This window comes from Anoplophora glabripennis, unplaced genomic scaffold (genome assembly GCF_000390285.2).
Source record: "Anoplophora glabripennis isolate ALB-LARVAE unplaced genomic scaffold, Agla_2.0 scaffold698, whole genome shotgun sequence".
Taxonomy (NCBI): domain Eukaryota; kingdom Metazoa; phylum Arthropoda; class Insecta; order Coleoptera; family Cerambycidae; genus Anoplophora; species Anoplophora glabripennis.
Window position 1 is genome coordinate 64,835 of NW_019417319.1, and position 26,937 is coordinate 91,771.

Below are 26,937 nucleotides of genomic sequence, written 5' to 3' on the forward strand. Positions count from 1 at the left end.
TTTCAATGTTGCTGCCCGTTTTAAAAAATACGACCACTGTAAATGTTTTGACCGCTAAAAGGGAGAAGTAACCGAAGAAAACTATCACCCAGTACATCGACTTGACTAAAACTTTAAGAAATAATACCTACGTCATAATGGTCCAAAACCAAAAAGTTTTTATTTAACTTTATTTTTAGTAGATCGTATTTATTTATTGTCGTGAATATGCAGTCGAACGTTGTCGGTGAAATTTGCGGATAAATATATAAATTGAAAATAAATTGCTACAATTAAAATTCAGAAAATTAAGCAAGTTTTAAACAACCGTGACTCAATAAAAACAATTTTAGATATAATTTTATTCTAAAACTTTCTGTTCTGTATTTTGTTGTTCATGTTTGTTTTTAAGAACAAATAAAAAGTGTTTCCAATTTTGAAATTTAGAGAACGGCACGTAACGTGATATTTGATAAATATGTATTTTAGAAAATAATATATAGGTATGAATTACACTATCTATACAGATTTCAGAAGCGTGAATTGAATAACAGCGAATTTTATTTTAGAATAGCTTTTCACGTGAAATATTTTATACTATGTTTCAGTTTTGACTGTAAAATCTAACTCAAATTACTTAAATTTTAAAAACGGTGACGAATACTTATAATAAATAACTGTCTGGCACATATAAATTATGTTTCTGAAAATCAATTTTCTCTTTCTCTTACCTACATATAATTTTTTAAACTTTTTAAAATAGAAATAATTAATTTGAAGTACAAGTAATGCACCTTGTTAAAAGTTAAAATTACTGAGATGTAATTGAAATTTTCTGAAATTGAGTTTTGCGAAATACACTTAGAAAAGATGTCGGCCTTAGTGTAATACCATCAGTCAAGTAAATATATCAAAGTTCTATAATTGATGATCAATTCAATTGATGATCTCTAATGATCAAAGCAGCCTTGAGAATATAACTTTCTTGGCTGTGTTAAGTTCAAAATTAATGAAGATATTGATTTATGTCAGTAATGTCAAATTTGCTTAAGTACATTTAATTCCAGGGGAGTAAACGCAAATTTAATTCGTGTCACTCTTTACTATCCGCAAGTATAGATTAAATAGCGTTTTGAATTCCCAGAGTGCAAAAATGTATATTCCAGATAGGGAATTTTGCCGAATTTTTTAAGAATAAAATAAGGAAATTGCGAGAAATAGCTGTTTATGATATACGTGTTAAAAGTAAGATTTTATTTTGTGAGTGAAGATGATTAAAAAACGAGCGTAGCGAGTTTTTTAACTTCACGAACAAAATAAAATCACTTTTAACACGTATATCATACACTATTTTTTCTACAAAACAATCGGAAGAATTTTAAACTCAATAAAAATAAGAAATCAAAAAATACCACACAGATCGCAGTGTTTATGAACCAAAATTTTCGTAGCAACCAGTGCTGTTGTTAGTTACGGAAAAAATTTAAATAAACTTTGATTTACTTTTAACACTAGTGTTAAAAGTAACTTACTTTTAACACGCGTGTCAAAAAATGACATTTTTAACATCAAAAATGACAATTAAAAAGCCCACTTTTAACAGTTTTGTAGAAAAAANAAAAGGTCCCTGGGAAATGTAACGAAAGTGTTTTACTGGCATATTTTGAGGAAAAAGCCAAGATATGGAAATCGTCAACGCTGTGGTCAAATTATTCCATGATCAAAACTATGTTAAAAATAAAGCAAGATCAAGATATAAGCAAACATTATAAACTTATTGCTTTTTTAAAACGGAAGGGTGAAGGATATCAAGCAAAAAAGTCAAAAGTTTTGACGAAGACGCATATCGACAAATTTCTCACAGAAGCAGAAGACGAAAAGTATCTGATGATGAAAGTCGCAGCAATAGTGGGTGTCTTCGGGGCGTGTCGCCGGGAGGAATTGTGTCAGATGACCATCGACAATATCGAATATTTGGGCACTTCGGTTGTTGTGACCATACCAGATACTAAAACGAAAGTGCCTCGGACTTTCAGTGTTGTTGGTGAATTCTATTTAAACTTTTTTAGAAAGTATATGGCACTCCGGCCACCCAACGCTGACCATAGACGACTTTTTCTTAAATATATGAAGAATAAATGTGTGAAGAATCCAGTCGGAATTAACATGTTTGGTAAAATGCCTGCCGACATTGCAGAGTTCTTGAATCTACCAAATCCTCAACTCTACACCGGACACTGTTTTCGTCGTTCATCGGCGACATTGTTAGCAGATTCTGGTGCAAATCTTACTACCATCAAGAGACATGGAGGATGGAAATCTTCGACGGTAGCTGAAGGCTACATTGAAAATTCACTGGAACAGAAGAAGGAAATTGCGTGCCAAATACTTCCTACTGCTGCAACTACTAGCAAGACCACCAGTACTACCAGTAGTATTTCTACAGAAAATAGATGTGTCACACATGTTGACAGTAAAACCAACTTAAGTATGATGACTCCGCAGGGAATTACAATTTCAAATTGTTCTAATTTTACTATAAATGTTAATAGTAATAACTAGTTAAAATGTTGGTTTGTACTTATTTAAAATAAAAAGTTGTTCATGTGTTTGTTAAAACGTTTTATTAATTTTCAAAACAAAATTTAAATAAACTTTGATTTACTTTTAACACTAGTGTTAAAAGTAACTTACTTTTAACACGCGTGTCAAAAAATGACATTTTTAACATCAAAAATGACAATTAAAAAGCCCACTTTTAACAGTTTTGTAGAAAAATTATTTTGTGATCATAGAATACTGAAATATAACATTTAAGAAAAAATAGTTAACTAACAAACGCATACTAATATAAAAATACGAGAAAATAACTAGAAAGTTAGAAGCAAATATATTAAAAAAATCCTCATGTTACTAAATAAATTCACACTCTTAAAAATCGAAAGTGGAACAGGTATCTACATTTAGTTTATTGCCATGTACTTTAGTAACTGTTATGCTTGGTAGCAGGTATACATATATTTGTTTTTATTCGAAAACCAGTCTAATATTAGACATTATTAACTGCTGTAGTTACTGAAATTGGTTGCAGACATACTTATTGATTCGACAGCAAAGGAACACTCAATAAAATGCAAATTCCTTACCTGGATCGCTAGAAAATAAAATAGGCGGTGCCAAATTTGCATTACCAAATCTATGCCGATGGTGGCGAGTTCCGTACAAATTCTGATTAAATAAATGAAGCACGAAACATATAAGCCCTGATAGTACAGCTATTCCAGATAGAACTCCAGCAAATGTGGAGAAATCTGATGTTATGATGACAACGTCTGAAAAGGAAATACGTAGTTACTGTTACATTCACATGCGGCAAAGTAAGATCCGGCCCTGTTGCAGCGACGGAACTGTGTACAGAAAATGGAGTGGTAATTATAGGTATAGACTCTATATAATTATCAGATAATAAAAGGGGTACATTTTTTTTAACTTACACAGCCCAAGAAAAAAAAGTTCTGTACCAGAGACATGAGTATCTACATAGATCTTGGGTATTTTTTTATGCTAATTCCAAATCAACAGCTCAAAAACCGATTTACCAAGGAATTTTTTAATAAAACGCTAAAATATACCTTAAAATAGGGTGAAATAGTGAGGATAAGGTCTCTATAATGAGAGGCTACAATTTGTAAATACTTTGAAAAAACATTTTGAAATAATATTTTAAGCATTGGAAAGAAATATATACAAATTAAATACGCACCCAGCCCTATGAGGGGGTTAATTCCACGCTCAAAATCAAATGACGAATGTTAGTGCAAAAACAATGTGAAAAACTATAGCCTTGTATTTTATTCTACCAAATATATAAATGCAGGCTGATAGAGAACATACCAAAAAAAGGTAAAATAAGTTATCCCACAAAGGGTTGGGAACCACCTACCCCTTAAAATTACACATTTTTCTATGTAATATTTTTGCCTTAATTTTGTTACTTCGAGTTTTTGCGGTCGCTGATTGCGAATCTGAAGTTCGAGTCCGAAAACTCCTGAATTCCTGGTCTATAGGTCAATTCCAGGTACAGGGTATTGAATAAGGCTGACTTTATTACGTAAAGATAAAAATTACTACAAAAAAATCGAAAAGTGATTGTATTGTTGTTAACTGATTACACTATTCAATTCTACGGAAAAAAATAAAAAAAAACTGTGTCTCATTGTTTGACCCAAAACTTTATTTTTGTACAGTATTGCTAAAAACATCTAAGTCGAATTACAAATGCTCAAATGATAAATTATCTCTGGACGATTTGAGATTTCAGCAATACAAAGTATTAACTGCAAAGTCTACTGTTGACGCGAAATCTGAAAACCCGAAATTTTGCAAAATCGTTTTATTTTTTTCTGGCTTTATTTGAAAACGAATTTTAAAATAAATTGCATATTTACATTGCCACTTTTTTCGGTCTATCCAATGGCGTCATTTTTGCAATCCGACGTTTCGTCTTCGAGGGGCCATTATCGGGTTAATTTTTTTAAATACGTAGCTGCTATTTTTATGACAAAATCTAATTTTTAATTCTGAATTAGAGGATATTACTATTGTAATCGTTTAAAAAGCTTTTAGCTTGTTTTAGCTATCATTAAAAATATTTCCTGAGTACGGCTCTGAACGCTTTCAAAATACCTGTATCTATTGGAGGAGAGACAGGAGTAAAAAATTGTTGGATATTTTGCGCGGTTTGACTTTTATACTGTTATGACTTCATCCAATAGATATTTTGAAAACGTTCAGAGCCGTACTCAGGAAAAAATTATTAAAAATTATCGGTAAAACAAGCTGCTTTTTAAACGATTACAATAGTAATATCCTCTAATTCAAAATTAAAAATGACTAGATTTTGTCATAAAAATAGCAGCGACATAATTAAAAAAATTAACCCGATGATGGCCTCTCGAAGACGAAACGTCGGATTGCAAAAATGTTGACGCCATTGTATTGAGCGAAAAAAGTAGCATTGTAAATATGTAATTTATTTTAAAATTCGTTTTCAAATAAAGCCAGAAAAATTAAACAATTTTGCAAAATTTCGGTTTTTTCCGGATATCTCCGGAACTGCCCGGAATTTTAAAACTTTCTAAACAGCATATTGTTAGGTATAAAAAAACACAACTTTTTTTTCTAATCTGAGCTACCCTGTATCTCTTACCGTTTTCTAGATCCTAATGCTATTCCATCCTTATCTTGGACATACTGTATATCTATGAATTTATCAAACTTTTAAAAATAAGTACACTAATCGATCCTACGGGGAAAAAATTATTAAAATCATTTTATTTATTCACTCTTATGATTATAGCAATACTGTACAAAAATAGTTTTGGGTCAAACAGTGAGACAGCTTTTTTTTGTATTTTTTTCGTACAATTGAATGGTGTATTCAGTTTCTGTTTTTTTTTAATTTAAACAAATTATCAACAATTACTGAAAAATTCATTGCTGCAAGTAATTTTTTACTTTTTTTGCATTTTTTAGCATGTTTTTGAACTGTGATTACAACTTTTTTTATTTCACCAAAAAGTATATGTCAAAACAAAAAAAAATGATTACCGGCAGAACTCTGTACGATGATTTTTTTAAGTAGAATTTTTCTTTCAAAAAAAAGTGTTTCAGGCCGAAAAAAGTGAATATCTCATAAACTTCTCGATTTTTTTATCTAAAAAAATTTGAGGTTATTTAAGGCAGAGAAAGGTATACTTTCACCAAGCTTCGTCAAAATTAAATTATTTTAGGGGAAATGAGAAATAAAAAACGAAAAATCAGAAAAAACCTGTTTTTTACATTTTTCTCGGAAATTTTCAGGTTATCTTAAAAAGTGACTTCTACAAAAGTTGTAGATTTTTGCATGATTTACAACTTTTGTATTGGATACTTTTTTGCTTGATGTCAACTTTCGCCAGAAATCCCAATGATACAATTTTTCATAACTTTTCAACCCCCCAAATCAACCCTCCGCCGCCCCTGCTCACGCATTTATTTTTTTTCAATCAATAAAAACCCCCTTAACAATTCCAACTAAAAAAAGCCAAGGAAAAAATTTCCTTTTTTCCCCCTAAAAAAGAGACGTTGATCGGTCTAGAAAAGGTATTTATGTTTTCCTTTTACAATGCATCAAAATAGTTTGATATTTTTTCAGCTATAATAAAATAAAATAGTTTTCTGTGAAATATCAAATTTACTACATTATTTTACTGACTGACCTACATTTAAAAATATTTGTTATTTAAAAAGTAAAACGGATTAATTAAAAATGTTGTGAAATAAAATAGTCCTTTGATCTCTCTTTGCTTTGTTTTTTTATTTTTTTTTATAATGTAATAAATATTTAAATAAATAAAAATTAACATTAAACGTTCTACGTATTCCATGTTAATAACTATTAAACTATTTAAAAGCAAATTCACAATTAATGAAAAATTAGTAGGTCATAAATTTTAGGTACTTAAATGTATCTAAATCCTTTCATAATATATGAAGACTATGTTTCCAGTAATAAAAAAGTGATTATTTGCCCACCTATTTTTTTTTTACTTCCTTTATCGATGGTCCCATCTTTCCCGCCTCACATTATTTGTTTGCCTGTAAACGGGCCTTATTGGAATTTGTATAGTATTAATTAATCTTTAATTTCATTACATCTTTTATACCAGTGTTTCGACCAGAATGTACTACCACTTCAGTTTTTAAATAAACTTCCATGAAACACATTTGTTTTTGATCCATTATGAATACTTATTATTCTACATCGAATCAGATCCAAGTTAAACGTTTTTCGTAATATCAGATGAACTACTGCATTTCAAGTTCATAGAACTCTCCCATCTAGTACAACCACTTGTTTACAGTCATCTGGCATGGATTTTATGATTTATGATTAAAATTAATGTGGCATGTACCAAGAGTGTATAAAGAGTAAAACGGCGATTTTGTTTGATCATTTCCTTTAAGTCCTCGTTATAATAAACATACGACATTCATCGTAAACATCAGGTCTTTCTTATTTGAATATAAAAAACTTTGGTGGCTAGAAGCAGTGTACACTTGCATTTGCTGCATGATATTTTATGAAATTGTTTATATTAAATCTCAATTTTGGTTGTCCATAAAAGTACTTGTTTCTCTTGATCTAAAAGTTTTTTCTGACGCAGCAATTTCAACTGTATGGAATCGCATTTAAAAGGACACATTCTTGCGTTGAATTAGTGTCACGTTTGCCATTGGTTGCAACATTGTAAACTAAAGTAAACCTTTCATTTTTCCTAAGGTTGGTGGTTGCGTTTGTTGCTCTACTGTCACTATGTAACAAATTTTTACTTGTTGCAGTTCTCTTTTCTATACGGTAGTTTAAAGCAAATCTTCCCTTATTGGTACATCAGCAAATCATTCAAATCTTTTTTACGGTAGAACAGATTTCGGACCAATCAATATAGTAAAGCCCTCCCAGCTACTTCGTCAATTTCCCTCCAAACACCCCTCCCCCCATCCAGGAAGTCCCATTTCACTTTAGACGTCATTTTCGGATATGCCAAAGATTTTAGAGATGCCTGAGTATCTCTAAGAATATTAATCCAACTATTTCTGTACGTTCTGATAATATTTTCTCTTGCAAGAGTTTCGTTCTTCACTTTAGATGTAAGCACTGGTACGGTGTTTGACTAGTCTGAATTTAAATAATAGTCCCAAATCTCCTACTGTGTGTTTCTCATATACGTCATCCCAATTTGTGATTGATAATACTCGATGCTCACACAGCTAAATTGTGAGTACAAAGAATTAACTGCGACATCGCTTTTTGTTCTGACATGAGCGTTTTTTGGTGGCAAACATAGATACTAAATTTTGTACAAACCTCGTATTATAAAATTTCCTCAAAACATTAATTGACTTGTTGTTTACGATTCAATACTTGTTTAAATTTTTAAGTGATTATCTGTTTTTCAAAAAAAAAATCTGTATGTCTCCTATATTTAATGTATTTATAATCGCAACATTTCTCCTATATAGAAGATTTATTTCTATAGCGCGATTTATATAAATTATGGGATTACAAAAGTTACGTCAAAGACCTTTTCAAGATTTCCATTGCTAAAGGTTTTGAAAGCCGTATTTTGCTAATAATAATAATACGACAATGATTTTATTCAAAATATATTTTTGTGTTTTAACGACGTTCGGGCACATTATGGTTTCTGTAGTCATATAATAACATCCATTTAATAATTTTAAGGTAGGTTAGAACAAAAGCATTGATATATATGTATTGTCTTTATGTTGGTATTTGTTAAAATATGTCACATATAGTTTATCTGAAATGTATAGAATTATGATGGGGAAAAATTATAATCTAAACTTCTCTAAATGATAATAATAGGTTTAATAATTATCTAGAATGTTTCCTACGAAGTTAAAATATTTGTATTTTATGTATACTTATATTTTTCTGAATGTCTTTTGGTATGCATAGGGTGTTAATGACATACTCTGACAAACTTTAGTAATACATCACAAATCAATAAAAACAGTTATTATAAATATACATTTGTTGAAATTTAAAAAAAATATCATTTGACGTAGATTGATACAACATGGGCTAGTAACTACTAATTATGAGCAAAAATTTGCTAAGCTGAAACACAAATCTCCCAACCAGTGGCGGAGGTACTGGAGAAATTCAACGCCACTTTATATTTTGAAATTGGATAAGTGTATTTGATATCTGTTGGTATTTCCATTAAAGATATATTTTATTTAATTCGAAGAATGGGCCATTTTTGAATAATTATTTTTTAAATTTAATAATAATAATAATGATAAATACTCAGTAATAAAACACATTTAAATAATATGTCTGTGAGTAGTACCTACCAATGTTGAAAATAACTTCAAAAGTGTTCATCTCAAAAAAAATGTAAAAATACTATATTAAATACAATGTAAGCATCAGAAATAAAATCGTTGGTTTAGCCATTTACATTTTTTTAGGCGGTTACTACCCTTTAGAAAATTAGAAATCACTACACCTATGATTTTTTTGGATTCTTTTTTTGAATTATATTATATTTGAAATTGTATTTCATCGGGGTTGGCTAGGAGTTCTAATAACGGATCCGACGCCACATAGCCTAGCCCAAGAACAACATAGGCCGTGGTATAACAACCCGAAAAACCATCGTACTTTATCCCTTATACAATTTGTAAAATATTCATAGGCGTGGAATGATTCTTAATGACTGTGTTCCTTGCTATAATTGGTCATTGTATGAATGTGAAAAATTTAAAGATCGGTGACATGCTCGTTTTTCACGTCTATAAAGAGATACATCTTATAAATAAAAAAATACATACCCTCAGCACAAAATACTCTTTTCGAAGGTTTCTGAATAGATACGGAATGGTATCCATTTTTACACTGGCATATGGCGTTGTGGTGGATTTGAATGCAGGAAGAGTGCTGGTCGGTATACTCGCAAGCTTCCTTGTAGTAGCACTGGTCTCCCAGTCTCTTGGCTGAAATTAAAAAAAGAATGAAGAAAACAATATCTTGTTAACAAATGTATATATTCATTTACAAGTGTCAAATTTTATGTGTATATTAGTTAGAATTAAATGTTCAACTTGTAAAATAGTAATTGTAGATGTATCACAACTGCACGATTGCGATGAAATTCCCCCACAATAGAAAAACTAAACAAAAATCTTGATCATATTAGCATTTATTCGGCGTAAGAATGGTTTTCCAATCACTAGAGAAGGGTACCTATTATGGAATAGGTTCTATAAGAACACCTTTGAGAGAATAACTATGTCACTATTTTCTGTAAATCACCTTATACATTAACAACTGTTGCGTTTTCAAACAGTAAAACAACCTAAAATATTTGTCATAGTCCTAGAGAGAGTTGTGGAAAATAAATATTTTTTTGTTGTTTAATTTTTAATTTTTTACTTTTTGTTAACGATTTCAAGAACAATTTATATTGTGTACAATTTTAAATAAAATAAACAAGGAAACATCTTTAGTTGCATGGAACAGTATTGTAAGATACTTGTAAGAGTTTGTATTATTTAATAGACTTGTATGACATATATTTGTCAGTAACCAACTTAATGTGCAATAGTGTTTCATTTTTTATTCTCTATATTTCACACTTCAGTTATTTATTTTAGTTTAAAGCAGCAAATAAATATTGCGATCAACTCAAGACGTGTATAAACTTTTGCTTAGAAAATAGTATATTTGAATTATGAATTGAATTATGTTGGAAGCAATATCTTATAATGCTGATCCTTAAAATTTTCAATCATGTGGAATGTAAGAATCTCAGGTCTATTACAATATTGCCAGTTTTATAAAAAGTTTGATAAAAACTCTTATAAAAAGTTTTATGATTTTTTGATAGCATTTAAAATTATTTCAAAAATGATCACAAAAAGGTTCAAAATTTTTGGAGTACTTTGAACTTCTATATCATATTTTCTTTTTCAGTACTAATAAATAACAAAGTAATTAAGTAATTATATATGTTTCCCTTCTGAGGTATGTATAAGACTATATTCCGCACTTCTTTGTATTCTTTGACATTAACAATTGCTGAGCGTAAATTGGGTTTGAATATTCAAATTTCGCATTTCAAAATTTGTTATTTAAATATCAAGGTTTACCCTGCAAATTGACTGGATTCATTTTCTCTCTCTACAATCGAGGTTACTGCAGATATCCCCTGCTTGGCATCGAGCCACCGATTTTTTGTGCAATTTACCGTGTACACTTACGTTTGCTGCAACCTGCATAGGGGTTGTTGAGTTTGACTGGATATTTCTTCTCACATTCACACAATCCGCTAATAGGATTGCAGTATACATGCATGAGTTTAGGGCTGCAGGTAAATTCACAGGAAGCTCCCACCGAAAGGCCCTTCTCATCTGAAATATTAAAATACATAATATAACACATATAATAAAATAAGTATAATATAATATAATAAAATGTATAATATAATTAAAAAAACTAGAATCCTTATATATAAATAAAACAGTTTTGTAGCAGCTATAAAAAATAAGTAGATGTTGTAGAGAGCTCTAGAATTTGACCATATCAGTACAGTATGGGTTAACACTACAAAGTGTGAAAAATAAAGGAGTATTTTCTTTGTTTAAATTTAAGAATATATTTTTACATAAACATGAAATATTGAAATCTTCATTTATAAGATGCGGGGGTATTTTAGTTTCCAAATATAACGTCAAATCTCTAAATAAGTATGTTCTGAACAAATAACGATATTGAAATGAAATTTTGTGTGCACAATGCGTTAATAAAGTGGGTTTTAGTGTGAATAGATTAAACGTCAACGTAAAAACTCGCGTTATGGCATTCCACTGGAGAAAATATTTTTGAAACGAAAACCTTATTTTGAATGACTTGTTTGCATAATTTTCTATTTTGATTCAAATTACAAATTTGCGAAGGTAAACGTTTAGATATCCAGGGTAACTGGAAAAGAATAGACAAGCATTGTATATTTTTAAAGCTTTCTCAAGTGAAGAAAACCGTTCGAAAAAAAAATTATATCAAATTTTTAGCGACAGGTGGGATTTCAGTAAGTATAATTAAATTCGCTTTTTTCCAATCTTTTAACTTAATAAAATATGTTTTACGATCTAGACCAACTTTTGAAACTCAATATTACTAGCATATAGCCCTATACACTGGGCGTCTCAAAAAAACCCGAACCACCCGGTAACTCTTCAGGTGAAATCTTATCAAAAAAAGTTTAAGAAAAATTTTTTCCGAGATTCTTTACATAATAAAGCATTGTTTAAACCATTTATCCAAAAATCAATTTTTTCACAATTCTACTCCTTCAGGTAATCTGACTTATAATGTAAGTCGGTTTACTTCTTCGAAGGAAGCTTTCCTTAAAATATGGCCCATTCGCTCCCGGACATCCTGTATATATTTTCTATTTCGGTTAAACTTTGCCATATCGTTACTTTTTTTTTTAATTTGTTAGAAATACCTACCTATTACCTTGACTACTATTTGTATTCCTTTTCAACTGTACGTTCTATATAGAGAATATACTCGTATTTGGTAATTTTGAACATTTTTATTATAATACATAGGTACTACATTTTTCAGTGTGGTGGGATCTAAAACTTAAATAACATATTCAAATCATATTTGATTAAAACGGGTAGTTTTCAGTGGATATTGAAACCATCAGAAGAATTCGTTATAATTTTACACCACACTACATGCATTGCGTGATATTTGTCTATTTACAAAACATGTATTGTTGAATTCTAGTGCTGGTTGATTTATATTCATGCTCTTCCTTTGTATATAACGTTTCAGAAATGATCGTTAATTTGGTAATGAAACACATTGTTATTTTCCCCTATTACCATGCACAAATATTGGTTAATTATAGGCATGTATGTTGAGAGTTGAATTGAGTTTTCGTGTACAGGACTTGGATTTAATTTTGCTGTTTTTGAGTCCATTATAAATCTTCATATATACTGTTACGCCGGTTACACACTGGGCGATTTTTACCGCGGCTGTAAATTGACCGTCGCCGTCGTTCTGCTAGTGGCGCGAAGAAACAAATGGAGTTTACACATTGGGCGGTAAAAATATCGCGTGGAAGATTTGCCGCCGACGGTAGCTGTGCAGCCGTCGACTGCCACTGGCGTTGACGGCAGTTTTGCCGACGCTGTATAGTCAGTGGCGCATGCGAATATATCGCCGCTTTCACATTGAGAGGATTTTTACCGCGTGGACAGTTCAATCTGTGTTGAAATTATTTGTTTTTTAGATTGAATATAGTTGAAAAATCCCAACATGAGTGAAGTAGGGATCCATAACGATCTTCTGATTTCGTAACTGCCAACATTTCCATAGGTTAAATACAATTCCTCAACTGGGTATTTTTCCTTTGAATACTATCTTTTAGCTTCCCAAGCAGTTCGTCAAATAACAAGACGGACATCCGAAAATAATTTAAAAACTTGGTGTCGTCATTCAAATCTTCAAATAAGGTGTGAAAGGCTCCAAATTCTGTTCTCTTTTGGTTGATTTCATGAATCCAAATTAAACGATTTTTTCTTTTCTTATTCCTCCGGCGACGAAAAAGTAATAAAGCAATAACTTGTTGCCGGTTCATTTATATTTTTCAAAGTAACTATTTAAATTTTAATCACAATAATTAAGCGCAAATAAAATACGCGAACAAAAAATCTTAGGGAAGTAAAACAAAGGTGCAGGGTCACGTACGACAAGTGATTACTGTTGTTGCTAAGCGGCACTTGTACCGCTGAATGTGTAAATATTTCAAATTTTGTAGGCGGCGACGGCAAATTTACCGCCGCGGTAAAAGTCGCCCAGTGTGTAACCGGCCTTACGATTTTTGTCTAAAAATGCTTAACAACAATAAAAACATAATTAAGTGGTAATAATGTTTCTATATAATCTTTTTTCCATATTTCTGCAAGCAAAAATTACTGTATCTTTAATATCCTTCGAAGTAGTTATGGAAACTTGTTGCCTAAATTTTTTATTCATTTTAATTTTAAAAGATGCCATAAAACCCGAAAAAAATTCTATAACAGCTCTAAAAATAATAATATTACAGTATTCGTAATAGGTACTGTGAAAGAAAATCGCATTGAATTTATTCCATGAATTATAAGTACACATATAACTAATAGTTATACAGGGTGTCCCAGTGTCAGCGTACAAAAATTTACCAGGGGGTACACCGGACCAAAATAAGATTAAAATTCTTATAAAATATTTTTCTGCCCTGCACTCTCACGGAGTTACAGGGTGTTGTTTAGAAAAAAAATAATAACTTTCCGCAATAACTCAAAAACCCTTCCAGGGAATTAAGTAATTTTTGGGCGAAGCGTACATCTATTAAAGGTGATTAAAACTACATGGTGATTATTTTGATCTGATGCCAGGGGCGGCCTAGGCCAACTTGTCCTCAAGGTTATGTCTTTATAACTTTTGCATATCCTAGTTCTATGTAATTTGATTATGTTTTCCTGAATCTGCAATCGATTCAGAAGAAAAAATGTGCTCTTGTTTCATAGCTCAAAAATGAACCGTTTTCGAGTAAATAGGGTCTAAGTTATCGACTGCATTAGTTCGTAGAAAAATGCATGTGAAGATTTTATTTCTTGTTATCTAGTAGGTACCTGTCTTTATAAAAAACAAAGCTGTTTACAAGCGTACTTGTCAAAATTAATTACAGTACTCGAAGATACTAGAAAGTATGCTGATATGATATTTGTCTACGATTTCTGTGATGGAAATTCATTGGTGGCCTCACGAGAATATCTACACAGGTTTCCAAATAGAAGGTAACCTTCACAGCACGTATTCCAACGAGTTTTCCAAAGAGTCCGTGAGGTCGGAAATGTTAAAATTGGAAATACATAATCCTCCTGTTATTGATGATCCTTCCACCAGTGCTCGAAGAATATAAACGCAAGTAGGTATTCCACGAACCAGCGTCTGAAGAATTTTAAACCGAGAAGAACTACACCCATACCACCTACATAAAGTACAAATTTTGCATCCTGGTGATTCCGAGAAAAGGTTACAATTTTGCAGGTGGTTGTTAGAAAATATCGATAATGGCGAAAATTTCCATCAAAAGATATTGTGGGGTGATGAAACTATCTTTACGAGAAACGCTAAAAATTATTTAAAAAATTTTCACATCTGATCCATTGAAAATCCGCATGTGATACGACCCTCCGCGTTTCAACGAAGATTCTCCATAAATGTCTGGGGAGGAATCTTCAACGGAGTCATTCTGCCTTCTCAAATTATTGTAGACCGTTTAAATTCAGAGAGATACACGGGTTTTTTAGAAAATATTGTTGATGGCGTACTAGATGACGTTCAATTATCTTTACGAAATCAGATGTACTACCAACAAGATGGAGCACCTACTCGTAACAGAAGACAAATTCGATTCGATTTACATTTTCCAGAACGCTGATTTCGGAAAAATGGACCTATTATGTGGCCTCCCAGGTTCCCTGACCTCAACCCATTTGATTTTTTTAATGTGGTCATATGAAACAACTGGTGAATGCCAAACCCAGTAACACGAGAGACGATTCAAAAAATTAATGCAGCCACCGAGCAAATTCAAGCAACCGTTGATTCATGGGAAACTGTACCTTAACGGTAAACAAGTTTGTTTTTTATAATGGCAGGTACCTATTGAGAACAAGAAATAAAATGTTTACATGCATTTTTTTACTGACTAATGCAGTCGATACTTTAGACCCAAATTACTCGAAGCCGGTTCATTTTTGAGCTATGAAACAAGACCACATTTTTTGTTCAGAATCGATTGCAAATTCAGGAAAACGTAATCCAATTACATAAAACTAGGCTATGCAAAAGTTATGAAGACATAACCTTGAGGACAAGTTGGCCTAGGCCGCCCCTGGCGTCAGATCAAAATCAGCACCATATAGTTTTAATGACCTTTAATAGATATACACTTCACCCAAAAATTACTTAAATCCCTGAAAGGGTTTTTGAGTTATTGCGGAAAGTTGTTATTATTTTTTTCTAAACAACACCCTGTAACTCCGTGAGAGTGCATGGCAGAAAAATATTTTATAAGAATTTTAATCTTATTTTGGCCTGGTCTACCCCTTGGTAAATTTTTGTACGCTAACATTGGGACACCCTGTATATAACTATATAGATACTATCTTCTTAATATTTAGAACTGTCAAGTTGGATAAAAGTAACTTCAAATTCCGGTGAGTGTAAAAATAACACCTGTTATTTTTAGAGCCGTTTTAGAATTTTTCTTTTTCGGATTTTATTGTGACAGGAACAATTATTTACAATTATTGTAAATGTATTTAAATTATTTTAATACCATAACGAATTTTATAAAAAACATAGTTTGGGTTTTAGAGCCATGAGGATGGTGTAAAATAACAATGAAACGTTGGCAATGATTTAAAGTATATTGTTCTTTTATTTATTGATCTTTATCCTACTAAAACCTTGACATGGATAACTAATCAAGATCGTTAAACAGTGGAAACGTAAACTTAATTGTATTAGAGGAAATTTATTTCTTAATAGAGCTTTTTAGTAGTGACGCCACATACGCCAAATAATAGGCAACTCCATAGTGCACATTGTCATGAAGAATTTCTCAATATTTTTACTAGATCGATTTTCACCTTTATGTACTTTGGACATAAGTGCCAAAAAATGGCTTCTTTGTCATAACCTTGAATATTGCGATATTTTGGCAATATTAGAAATTTTTAAGATGTTTCAAACCCCAAGTGACAAACTAATAGAATTATATAATTTATATATTTAAATTTATAGAACAATATTGACTTTTACAGTAATTAATAAATTAAAATTAAATTAAAATGTTACTTAGCATACGTATTAAAGGTAATTTCTTGTAAGCGAAGTGTAGCCTCGCAATAGGATATCAGTCAAGGAATGTTTGGTTATGAAAGTTAATTATTTCTTTTTGTAATAATGAATTACCAGAAATAAACATTTCATTTTGCAGTTCCGTTAGGACACATTTTGTCTGTACTATTTGTTTTTAGCAAGAATAAAACACGAAAACATAACGTGAGATAAATGTATAGCAGGTAGAGGTCTCGAAGCAATAAAAGAGGATCAATTTTTAAACAGTTGTAACTGCGGCTTCTCCAATAAGAGCATTTTGATAAAATAATTTTTATAGGAATTATACGGGTAATACATAAGTAATCATACAACGCTTAACTAAGGATACTAGGAGATAAAACATAAATTTTTAGCATTTCGTGTCTCAATGAATTATTGGTAGGTATAGGTACAAAAATAATTTTAATTTTCCTGTTTACTAGTTTTTAAGAATTTCCTTGTAAATGCTGGTTAAAACATAATACACCTTCAATTTTTATTTAGCTTTTACAGGACGCAACGTAGGCTGCTTTTAAAGTGTTAAAAATGAGTTTTACTGTTGAATTGCAATTTTAAAGCAGTTTTCTCCTAAAAAGTTATTACTGAACATCATCTTAATAAAAATAACATAAGATGCTACTTTTAAAAATATATTATTCAAAAGGCTTTTGAGTATGTTGTCAAGACCTGTTGTAAGCATACGCTAGCTCATTGAAAATATATAATATATATAGAAATATAATTTTAATTATGAGCAGATAAAAAAATGTGGATAATCTCAAAAAATTCTCTTTACATTTACAGGACAAATAATTTTCTTGAAAATTTTTTAATTTTTAGTTCTTATTCGTAAAAGACGGCATGTCTTTTATAAATAGAATAATCTAGTAAAAAATACTTTTTAGAGAAAATGAGAAAATTTGAAACACACTTAAATTACAAAGAAACAGAAAAAAATAAAGATTAACATATGACTAGAGATCGGTTGCAGTGTAGTGCAAAGTTGGCTATAAGTCGAGTTCTCTTTTATATAATTTTATTGACAACCCTTGCCTTTCTATAACTGCACTCTTGCGTTATAAGAATATATATGTAAGTATTTTCATAATGGTATGAAACAAAAAGTACCAGCAAAAGTTAACAAAATAATAATTTTACTCATAAGGAAAGCGATTGTAGAAAATAATTAACAGTCCGTTTTTTTTTTTGCTGAAAGACGTTTGACGCTGTAGGTCGTTCGTCCTTTGGATGCGTTTCTGACAAATCTGACAAAATTATTAGTCCAATTTCTGACGAAAATAATTCGGACGAAAACCCATCCGAAGGATGATGGGCTTTACTGGATCATATGTACGGCACATGTTTTTATGGCAGTTAGTAGCATTGTGTATAGTGAGCATAGAGCGACACATGGCTTGACCATATATTTAACCTAGTTTATTTATTTGAATATTTATCAATTACAATTACTTAAACAATAATATTATAACATTTCCCTATTTAAATTGTCATTGTTATAAGAATTATCATTATTCAGTGTCTCTTTGTCTATAGTTTCTAGAAGCTTGAAGTTCTGTAATCTGATTTCAATTATTTGAAATAAAAGAAGGTTCGAGAGCAATTCGAGAAATAATTTATTTTTCATATGAAAAGATTTGTATTTCTTCTTGCGAGTTTATAAAAAGTAAAAATCGATCTAGTATTAAATGTTATATAAATATTGTGATTTTTTGTTTATCTTGATAGTACTTTCATGAATTTGAACTGTAAGAAATTATCATAATGGAATAACTTCTTTTATATAATATGTAGATATGTACTGTGTTTTAGAGCTTCAATTTCTAAAAGTTGGCCATTTTTACTTTTACGGCTGTGTACTGTTTTGATAAATAAATATTTTCGACAACTTGGAAACTAGGTAGGGATTGTACAAGGTTTAAGATCAGGTCAATCTAATTTTAAAATTATATCGTTAGAGGAAGATGCAAGAGTAAGATTCTTCGGTACAATTCTGAAAGTATTGTACTTTATAAATGGAACTGAGTTTTTCATACAGGGTGGACCACATTCGATGGTATTTGGAGAAAAATATCTCTAACTTATGTCCTTACATCAATACTTGTATATATCCCCAAATGAAAAAATGAATCTTTTTTCGAATCACTAGAAAAATCATTTTGTGTGCAAAAAAATTTTTTTAAATGTTTACGCACATAAGTTTTTTGTCAAGTAATACTTCATTTGAAGTTATTTTTATTCTTTTATACTAACTTGTTTTAACAAAAAAAATGCCAATTAAGTTCTGAGAAATCGGTGATTTCTTCCTTAAATGAAATTGCAACATTTTTATCATCCTTGAGTTAGGCAAGGCAAGTTATAACGGAATAAAGCTTAGAATTGACAGATGCATTCCACCATTTCCATAGGAAATAAATACTTATCTTGAAAACTATTCTGTTAATTTGTTGCTGAAACATGATAAATTTATAAATATGTACAAACCCGATATTTGTACCTTTTATTCATATTTAAATTCTGTTACGAAGGTAAAATTTCACCTCTCACATTCAACATTAAAATTTTCCGTGCTTTCGCATAAATTTGATATTCGAGAGATTCACTTATTTTAATCAAAAGAATCCCTAGGTCCGCTAAATATGGGCTCACAAACGAAAATGAACTATAAAGGTCATATGGTGTAGAATGTTAAGATTTTTATTTCCCAGATTATAAATTTTATAGCTGATGCATAGTCAGTCGAGTTATTCCATATGTTGTAAAATTTAATGTCTGTACCGAATGCAAATTTAAATGCCAATATTAACAAGTTCAGAGTTTAATTTAACAAAGACAAGATCATAAAATATGCGGTTCACATTAATTTGGAATTTTTAATTAGAGTTAAGTATGTTGGTATTTATTTATGGCATAATGTTTAATTTTTTCTCTTTACTTGGTTATATTGTCATATGTGAAAAAATTAAAATCAACTGAAAATCTCTCACTGAAAAATATAGACAAATAGAAAATACGACTCAGTATATTAGTTTACTTTAATGTATTTCATTATTACTTATATAACAGGATTTGTTTTATATTCAATTTTCTTGAAAACTTTGCCAATAATAATGTTAAAAGAAAATTGAGAGAAATCATGATTATTTACAACACTGCGTGATTTTTGTTAGCTGCACATATCTATAGAAATAATTCTCTAGCAGACAAGTAAACCAAATACAAACTGTGAGGTACATTTAGTGAGAAACATCAGTTTTGAAATATATATAAAAAATATATTAATTTTCGAAATGTAAACAATCTTTAAATGAAATATTGATGTATATGTATATCTATTTATATTTATATTTGTCTACATTTTTCAGTACGAAATTTTGGATTAGACAAAAATAATTTAATGAAAACTGATTCTTTTGATGATTCAAGGGTTTGGCGCAATAATAGTTTTTAAACAATGTGAAGAAAATAATTTCTTAGTCTTACATAAATATTAAGTAGTAGCATACTGTCGTACTACGCAGGACGGGGGGTCGAAATTTCACCTATGTTTCGATAATTTCTATCAATCTTTCAAAAGGAGCCGCACAAGGCGCAGTTTCTGTCAGAATAATAGGAATTCACACCCAAAAGGCGCAACTTCCACCAAAATAATAGGAATCCACACCGCAGACCATATAGTTTCCGCGAAAACCATAGAAATTCACTAAATTTTTACCGTTGTTTCCAAATATTTAATTTACGTAGGGTGGGAAACCACTTTCTCGCTCATCTTTCCAAAATTTTCGTGCTGAAACCATGCAGACGTTGCAATTGTCATCGAGCCGTCCCAGACGAATCAGATGACACTGCCGCGCAGGACGGCGCCAGCGGATTTCACCTCACTTTCCAAAATTCTTCCGCCATACCACGAGGTATGGCGGAAAAATTTTGACCAGATTGCTGCCAACACGCCTCATTGCTGACACGCATGCTACACAGCGTTACATTCGTTCAATTACGAAGAAACAAGACAACAAATTCAACATTTTTTCCAAAATTTTCTCGCCAAGCCGCTAGGATGAGATGACTGGCGCCTAAATGCGTGTTACATCAGACGATGACAACATCTCCTCAAGGTGCCAAACCTTTCAACACCTTCCAAAAAAATGGAGAAAATAACATTCCAAGGTCTTCAAATTCGAATTCTAAAACGGCCTTACTTAGGGGTCAATAACACTGATTTTCAGAATCTAACATTATGGAGATGCCGTCAATCAGCAAACACGCAGTTTTCAAAACGTAACATATCCTCAATGTAAACTTTCCACCGCACTCCTGCCGTCCGGCGGAGTCCACATCACCAGTGAATGAATGTGAACCCACGAACCCCGCAGATCTGGTCGGTATAAGTTGCCATATATCTGCAGCTCTAAAGCTGTTATATAGAACAAGCCCCTAAAGTTTATCATATTGTCACTCTAAGGAAGTCGTACACATACAGACTTAATAGTTTTAACCCAGTGTCTGTAAAAAACAGTGATATTCCCATAACCTAGCGTATCAGACCCGACAGTGCTCAATGCTAAAACATAGTGCAAACCGTATATACAGAAAAAAAAATGGAAGTTAGAACTAGTAGTCCCCTTCAATTGCAAGGGAAGAAGACAGCAAATTCACCATACTTTCCAAAATGCGTGTTACATCAGACGATGACAACATCTCCTCAAGGCCGCCAACAACGTAAAAGGCACCCTTCCGAAAAATTGGAGAAAATAACATTTAATCTTCAAATTCAAACTCTAAAACGACATTAGGGTCAATAATAACTACACTGATTTTCATGGAGATGTCATCAATCAGCAAAGACCCAGTTTTCCAAAACGTAACATTTCCACAACGTAAAATTTCCACCACACACCTGGCCGTTCGAAGGAGTCCACATCACCAGTGAATGAATGTCAACCCACGAACCCCGCAGTTTAATAACCAGTGTTCGGATGCCTGGTCGGTACAAAGTTGAACGATTAAAACTTCATTTGTGCTTACATACGCAATTAGTTGCTTTTAATTATTGTAATAAACAAAATAAATCCCACCAATTTTTAATAATACATATCGAGTTATATTTCTCATATATATCAAAAGATAGTTCAAACAGGAAAAAAAGGAAGTTAGAACTAGTAGTTAAATATAATTATAAATATTATAAACATAATATAATTGAATTTAGAATGGGGGATAACATATGAGAACATACTATACGGGTGTCCCAGAAATCAACGTTAAGCCGGAAACGGGCGATAGGCCAAGTCGTGACAGTTATTAGAAAAATATAAAAAAAAATCTTTGTCATGTACTTTTCAAATTATAAGTATCAAAAAATAAATTGGAAAAACTGACATCCTGTGATGATCTATCAAGTCCTGTGAATACAAATATTAATGTTTCGTCAATCTTTTTTCTGTAATGTAATCATGAATAACCCTTCTGTAAATTACAGTTTAAAATTAAAACATAACTGCCTCAGTTTCAAATAAAACTTGCACCTAAAACCTAAAACTAACAAATTACTTGATAACCCGTGGTACTCTTTGGACAAGGTGGTGTCTCTATCTGTTTCAATCACATTGTCGAAATGGCGTGTACTTGTACCTGTAAATTGTTGTCTTAAAAATACCCAGGCTGCATTACCAACATTTTAAATAATTAAACAAAGTTGGCCTGAAATCCGGTTCCACTAAAAAAAATTTTTTTTCCTAAACAAAGAAGTAATCTAGTAAATATCATACCATTTTAGAATCCGGACTAAATGCGCCATCTTTTAAAATTACTTGCCAAAATAGTGTAGTACATTTTTTTACAGTACAGTCGGTTAAAGTCGGGTGATGTAATTATTTTGAATTTAATGTTGGGCAAAAATCAAACATTTTATTTGAAACTGAGGCAGTTATGTTTTAATTTTAAACTGTAATTTACAGAAGGGTTATTCATGATTACATTACAGAAAAAAGATTGACGAAACATTAATATTTGTAGTCACAGGACTTGATAGATCATCACAGAATGTCAGTTTGTCCAATTTATTTTTTAATACTTATAATTTGAAAAGTACATGACAAAGATTTTTTTTTTATATTTTTCTAATAACTGTCACGACTTGGCCTATCGCCCGTTTCCGGCTTAACGTTGATTTCTGGGACACCCTGTACTATAATAACATATTAAGTCAAGCCAAGAATTATAAGGTGGTAAACATAATATAAGAGCCTGTATAAAAAATCAGGTTAATATAGAGGCAGATATTCAAACGTCTTTGAAGGTACTGATACAAAATAATGTTATGTTCAAGGCTGTACATTTGTACAGCTTTGCATAATAGAAAACAGTTTCCTTATGGATGATCAAAATTTTATACAATAGAATGTAATTATGGACCAATTATACAAAATGAAGATTTAAAAAATTTGGAATATTAGAATAGATAATTGATATGAACAGCAGACCAAATACAATATTCCCACATTGACTAGTATTTTTCAAGTTTAAGCCATTGGCCAGACAGTTCTCAGAGAAAAAATAACTAGAAAAGAAAGATAATCATAATTGTAGTAAATATTAAGATTCTAAATTATTAATTTCTCAGTATTGACATTTGGTTTAGGGTTAGTTATAACTTTTCTAAAATCGATATATGATAATTTAATTTACTAGTAGCAACAGACAATTTTAGTCATGTCCACAACTGGGAAAAGTATAGTCTAAGTAAGTACTGGATCTGAAATATATGTTTGGGATTCTAACTGCAGTCGTCAATATACATAAGGAGCTCCACCAAAACTATTACTTTCTCGAATTAGAAAATTTAAATTTTGAATCCAGGTGAGGATTACATTTCACATATCGGACCTCGCTTATGCAATTACTAAAATATATTTCAAAATAGCTTTCAACAGCCTTGCATTAATGATGCTATTATATGCAGGGTCTGCCCTGCCGACCTGACGTTGCGGTCGAACTTTGCGTGAGCAATAAAATAGGTGTTTGATGATAGCTAACATTCTGTGTTTACATACGTGGTAGGTAGAAACGAATTAAGGCAAATTAGGCCATATATTACAGTCGAATAACAAAGGAGTGCAATATGGAGGAAAATAATTTGAAACCACATTGGTTAGCCGGCTTTCAACAAGCCATAAGCAAATCTACAAGCAAATGAATGTAAACTGTCAAAATGTATAAATAATGTAACAAATGGAAAATCATGAGATGGATTATTTGTCAACGCCGATTATATTCCAAAAGGAATGTAGATCTTATTTTGTTTTATAAGAGTTACCCCGATGTAAAATAAATTCTTAAACGGGGATTTACTCAGGGCTCCCTTGTAATTTATTAAATAATTGGTATTATGTTTAAGTTTGTATAAGTGATTCAAGGAAAATGATCCAAGGTCTTGAATGGCCATTACTTGTATTAATTTTAAGTTCTAAATGACTTTTCTTACTTAGGTATACATATCTATTAATCATTAATTGTTATAAAAAAATATTTTTAGGGCCATTGTTTTAACTGTCAATAATTGGTTAACTAACCGGGTGACTAGATTGTGAGTAAATGTGTGAAATTATTCATGGCCTAATCATAACATTAGCTAACCTAGTTTTAACCGATACTGCAAATCTATGTTTATCAGTACAAATTAGATTCATTTTCCTAAAGACTGTAATACATATTATAAAAACCAAATTAACGTTGCGTACGCCACAAACTACATCATATATAGTTAGTCGCTTAAAAATGCTTCAATTGGCTTCAAAAAATTTAGGAAAGATGTGAGCGTGACAGAAAATATTTAATTTAATTTAATATTGTTTTCATGGATAACATGGAGTAGGTTTTTTATTATTTCTCATGGCAGGTAGTTATATTAATTGCTTTATGTAGAATATTGTTTTATTATTATTATATCCTGTCCTACGAAAAGTGAACTCTTTCATAGTACTGGTAATATCAACAATACAAAAAAAATCTTTCAGATAAAAATTGTCCCAAATTTATTTAAGATAATGGCATTCGAATCACTCTTTATAAGTTTTAATTAAAGGCTAGGCACTTAACTAAATGTAATTCATCAAAAATTTAAGTACAAAAGTTTACTAATTTTAAAATTGTTGATGATCTATGAAGGAGCGAATATTAGAAGAGTGATTATTGAAATTAATTTGGATTGTAACTGGAGATTTAAGAGTGATGACGTGTAAAATTGAGAAACCAATAAGTACCGTCAGCATTATTATTAATAAATTGCACCATTTCTGGAACGATCCAGTAAATATTTGACAAGCCTTTATTTTGACTTTGATTTACTTCCATAAGTTCTATACATACGAAATATCGTAAATGTACCTATAACAATTATTCACTGAGAAGTAATGGATTCTACGCGAAAATTTATTTGGTGGTGAAAATTTCTGTGACGTTAATTATGGTACATATAATACTTCAGTGTTTGGAGAAAGATTTAATTGAACAGTTTAAATAACATATTTTGTAGGACGTAACAGTTGTGATCTTTTAAGACTGCTTCTGCTCGACAAAACCAATATAACAGTAACGGTTTTTCCTAAAACGATTCTATTCGAACCATTCAAGATATTATCTTCACTTAGTAGATCTCTGCATGCAAAATTTGATCAAAGTTTATCCCAGTGACCTCGAAAATTGAAGGGGTCTAAAAGGATTCACTTGTCAAAAAAGAAATTATTTGACGATAAAGAGGAACTTCTATTACAGATTTGAATGGGGATTTTGAAATAAAACTTTTATACCTCTTGATTTTTTATTGTAGAAGGCACTCCGCTCATAGTTATAGGTTTAAAAACCATGACAAAGTTAGTCGCATTTTTAGCCAGGGAAGCATAATTGAAAATAAAAATATCTTAAAGAGAGGTAGTCGGACGAATAGATCTAACTTTTCTACATTTAGGTATCTCTAATTTTAAGAGCAAAGTATTTAACTTCTATGTTCCTCTATTGACGAAAACTTACCATTATCACAGTTGTTGAACGGTTTTACGAAAAACCTTTCATTTTTCCAATGAGAAAAGTTAACGTCAAATAACTTTTTTTGACAGTTGAAACCCGTCTTAATTCCGACGCCACTGATTAGGTCTGATCACATGGTTACATTAATGCTGGTATGAGGCAAGAGCATTGTATTAAATTTCAAGTCTATATTTTCAATTGTTCTTGAGTATGTAGTTGATCTAAAACTGTATTTCATATCCAATTTTTGGGGGATTATAATAGAACTCTTTAGAAATCGTTTTAGAAAAATATCATTGCTGTTTTCCAATTTTATACTTCTGTGAATATTCAGAATTTAAAAGTAGGTCACTGACATCCTTGTTGAATAGTAAAGAAAAATAATAAATTAATAAGTTATTAACCATTTTCAAAGAAGTACCTACCTAAAGTAAGATAAAATTGTAACAGAAGTCGTAAATAAATGCGCATTTGTTTTGACTTGATCTTTGTAAACTATTATGCTTTTTTTGTCTTTTATAAGTATTATATGCTACTGCATACCTGTGACGTTTCTTTGAATAAAGACCTCTTCATCGACATCATCAGTGTAGTCGGCATGGTCTTCTTCGTCGTCTGAGTGGTACTTCCTTGGTGGTACGAGTCGTTGTCCTCGCGAAGGCAAAGGCGTATATAAGAGTAGCATTAAACAGAGAGTGGAGAGTTTCATCTCCAGAGGCTGTAATAATCCTCCAAATCGGCCTCGTCATTAGCTAACATGCTAGAAAAGAAAAATGTCTTAAACCTTATGTTTTTTTCTAAGGAGTAATGTGTTATACAAACAGGTTAAAAATATAATATAACTTAGATATAATAAACATATTTATAAGAAAAAAAGTTTGTATTAATTTTCAACATTTAATAAACGACATACATAAGCAGTGAGACACAACTGAATACTCCCATTAGTAATTGTAAAGTTTTTCAAAATTTGCTAAACCGTTATTGCTTTTTTTACTGTTTATATGGATTTTTGGGATGATGTCAAGCTTCTAATTTCTGAAATATAAGCAAGTCATTTTTTGTGAACCAAAAAACTACACTATAAAAGCAGAATATAATGCAAATGAACATATTCGATTTACCTATTCACTGATTGTGAGTGAGTTTTAAGTTTTCTATAAAATTCTTTAAGAAATGCTTGCGGTAGTAACATTAAATGAACTACTTTCGTTCGGAGTCATGTTGTCATGGTGTAATCTTGTTCAATCATTTTCAATTCAATTATTGAGAAAATGCTATTGTTAAAATATTGTAGTGGCGACAATTATAATATGATGGGTGTAGATAACTTATACAAAACATATTTAAGTTAATTATAAAAAGAATTACGATTATGTCCGTTCTTCAAG

The 26,937-nt window shown here is 31.0% G+C and overlaps 1 protein-coding gene across 2 annotated transcripts in view; it reads right to left on the reverse strand.

Moving 5' to 3' along the window:
- The window catches only part of LOC108912936, a 56,569-nt gene that overhangs the window by 24,420 nt on the left and 5,212 nt on the right, over positions 1–26,937 (reverse strand). For both annotated transcript variants that reach the window (XM_018718367.1, XM_018718368.1), the window contains exons 2-5: positions 26,090–26,306; positions 10,813–10,962; positions 9,385–9,546; positions 3,126–3,311 (exon numbers count right to left, since the gene is read on the reverse strand). In XM_018718367.1, the coding sequence (XP_018573883.1) occupies positions 3,126–3,311; positions 9,385–9,546; positions 10,813–10,962; positions 26,090–26,255 (664 nt within the window). In that variant the 5' untranslated portion in view covers positions 26,256–26,306. The remainder of the gene's footprint in view (positions 1–3,125; positions 3,312–9,384; positions 9,547–10,812; positions 10,963–26,089; positions 26,307–26,937) is intronic.